Source organism: Phytophthora parasitica (assembly GCF_000247585.1).
Source record: "Phytophthora parasitica INRA-310 unplaced genomic scaffold supercont2.72, whole genome shotgun sequence".
Lineage (NCBI taxonomy): Eukaryota > Oomycota > Peronosporomycetes > Peronosporales > Peronosporaceae > Phytophthora > Phytophthora nicotianae.
Genome location: NW_008649058.1, coordinates 266,893 through 269,486, shown reverse-complemented (window position 1 = coordinate 269,486; position 2,594 = coordinate 266,893). Strand labels below are relative to the sequence as shown.

The 2,594-nt window shown below is 47.2% G+C and overlaps 2 protein-coding genes across 2 annotated transcripts; both read right to left on the bottom strand.

Moving 5' to 3' along the window:
• Positions 1 to 20: 20 nt before the first annotated feature.
• Positions 21 to 500, bottom strand: PPTG_24173 (hypothetical protein; the record flags this gene model as incomplete). Its single annotated transcript, XM_008915583.1, has 1 exon — positions 21 to 500. A coding segment is annotated over one exon (480 nt), but the record flags the coding sequence as incomplete, so codon positions are not given.
• Positions 501 to 1,427: 927 nt separating this feature from the next.
• Positions 1,428 to 1,901, bottom strand: PPTG_24172 (hypothetical protein; the record flags this gene model as incomplete). The annotated part of the gene is made up of 3 exons (XM_008915582.1): positions 1,428 to 1,482; positions 1,523 to 1,650; positions 1,830 to 1,901. 3 exons carry the CDS (start codon positions 1,899 to 1,901, stop codon positions 1,428 to 1,430), a joined length of 255 nt encoding a protein of 84 aa, XP_008913830.1.
• Between the last annotated feature and the right edge of the window lie 693 nt (positions 1,902 to 2,594).

Sequence of the window (2,594 nt, the reverse complement as noted above, 5' to 3'; positions counted from 1 at the left end):
CCAAAGTCTGACAATAGGACATCAACTTGATTTGTGTCCTCCTTTTGACTCATCATATTTAATGCCATGATCGGGTTGAGAAGTCCGTACAGCAGCAGTAGGTTCATCTTGTCGTCAGCAATAGGAAATGGTTCTGGCGCTGACTTTCGCTCACGAATAGCTTTATCAATACTTCCTTGGAACCAGTCTTCGAGTTGGTCCCATTTCTCTAGCAAGCAGCGAACGACCTTAGCGAAACCCAAGAATCTGTGCTCTTTGTGTTCAATCAGCTGTATGGTAGCACCAGCGTTTGCCATTTCGCAAAGCTCTGAAAACAGGCTCTCCATTGAAGCATTGGAACGGACAGCGAATGTTGTACTGGCGATACGAGAGACCAGATCTGTGGCTGGAAAGTTCTTTGAGGCCTTGCGCTGCAAAGCGATGCCAAACGCGGTGTTAGTCGCAGCGTTCGTGAGATAGGGCATACACCACTCCCATTGGAGGCCAATTCCCTTCGTCATCATCCATTTGACGTCAGGGCCGGAGTCACTAGTTGAGCCATAAAAAGCATTGGTTGATAGCCAGATATCTCTTAGTATCTCTGTGGTCCATCGTTTAAACGATGCACGGCTCCCGTTGCTTCTTCCACCATACATCGGTTCATAATGGCGAGTGCCAAGAAGGATCGACAGGAATTACCAGTTATTGTCGACAAAGTAGACCCTCAGACCAAGATATTGGGTTGCCCTCTGCGTCTTAGAAGACCTAAATCGCACACCATTGAAAACGACGCCATGTTGTTGACTCTGCTGCGTTCAAGATGAGACCGAATAGCCTGTCGAGCACTTGAATAAAGCTCTGCAATAGCTCGCGTTACGGTGTGATTGTTGATAGTCGCTCGAAATTCGTCTGGGACTACCAAGTCGGCAAGCAACTCCGATTCGTCGTATTCCCCGGTCCGAAACGGGAGATTATTGTTCCCTACGCGCATCGTTTCAAGCAACAACGTCATTCGTCTGCTATCTGTCCCACCAGCAATAGCACATCGTATGCGCTCTAGCTCCTCAGCTCGTTCGCGTTCCCTCGTGATTTCTGCTGTGATCTTGCCTGCTGCCAGCAAGTGTTTTTCGCCAAGGTGCTTGGTAGCTTTAGACGTATTACCAAACAGCTGAATTATTTTGTTTTTGCGACGGCATTCGAGACTACCTTGACGTATCCAGCACACGTATTCCTTGCCTTCAAGCGTGGAAGTAACGCGTACCCCCTAGTCAAGAATTATCGATCGTTCTCCACGGCGTTTTGGCAGTACCGTAAATCCATCAGCTGGTACATAGTCTCGGATTGCTTGTGTAACATGCATCGGTACAGGTACAGATGAAGTTGAATTAAAAATAATACCAGTTGAAACTGGTGGTCGAAGGTCAGGCATTGGAGATTGTTGAGCCATCTCAACAATTGTAGACTCCGCAATTGCTGTAGATGAGTCCGGCTCCAGTCTCTGTGCTTCAAGACCTTGGTTCTGACAATTACCATTAGCACCCACCTCAGCGCCTTCATCCCGAGGGCGTTGCCTCCCTTCTTGGGAGCGGTGTAGTCGAAGTAGGCGCTGAATTGTTGCAGCGGTGACTCAAACAACAGGCGATTGTTGGTCGAAGCGAATCTTGTAGTATTCTGCCTACAAGTCAGCGCTAAGGTTCAGCGGAAGTGTTGCTGAGCAGTGAAATTCCAGAGTGAACAAAGTGTGGCAAGCTGATCGTTTAGGAAAAGACGCGACCTTCCACGAAACGACACGAACAATATGTAACCAATAGATGATATTGCAGTTAAAAGTTGAGAGCGTAACTCCAAACCTGAAACTCCAAACCTGAGTGCTGGTTTGAATTCAGGATGGGTTTCACAACCGATTCACAAAAGCCGATCATATAGGTTAAAAAAAACTGATGGCTAACGGCCAAACCATAATTTCGCTAGTCCAAAGGTTTGGTTTGTTCAAGGGGTGATGAAACGAGCCAGAAACGAAACGTATGTTGGGAAGGTTTAGAAAAAAAAACAATGATGATCAAGCACGTTCCGAGTGAGCTGCTCAAATCGGTTTACCGGCTCATATGTCTCAGGCTCGTTCAATCCGTTCTGTAACCTTTCCATTACCATCCGTGGTTACGGTGTTATTTTTGACCCGCTCTGGTACGATTCTCAGTTTGCGCCTTATCTCGCAGCACCTTGCCATTTTCAGTGTCAGGATGTGAACGAAGAATCTCCCTCACTAAGTAGCGTATCTTGCATCTCCTGGGTGATGATTCGCATCCGGTTACCGACTAAATCAAGGATCGTCTTCTGAGTTTGAGTTGTGGCTGGTGAGACGATAGTCTCTTCCAAGTTGTAGCAGTTTCGGACCACACTTCTGTACTTTAGGTATGTCTGAGTCGGCGAGATGACAGTCCAGTTGTAGTCTTGCAACACGAGACCGGCACTGGGAGACAGATCCGTTGACCATGCGGCAGATTCACCGATGAAGGGAAACCATCCAACCTGGTATCACACTACAAATATTACTGCTAATCGTTGTTCATTAGTGCCCGGTACGTGAGTATAGCGATAACAAACTTTGAACTTCG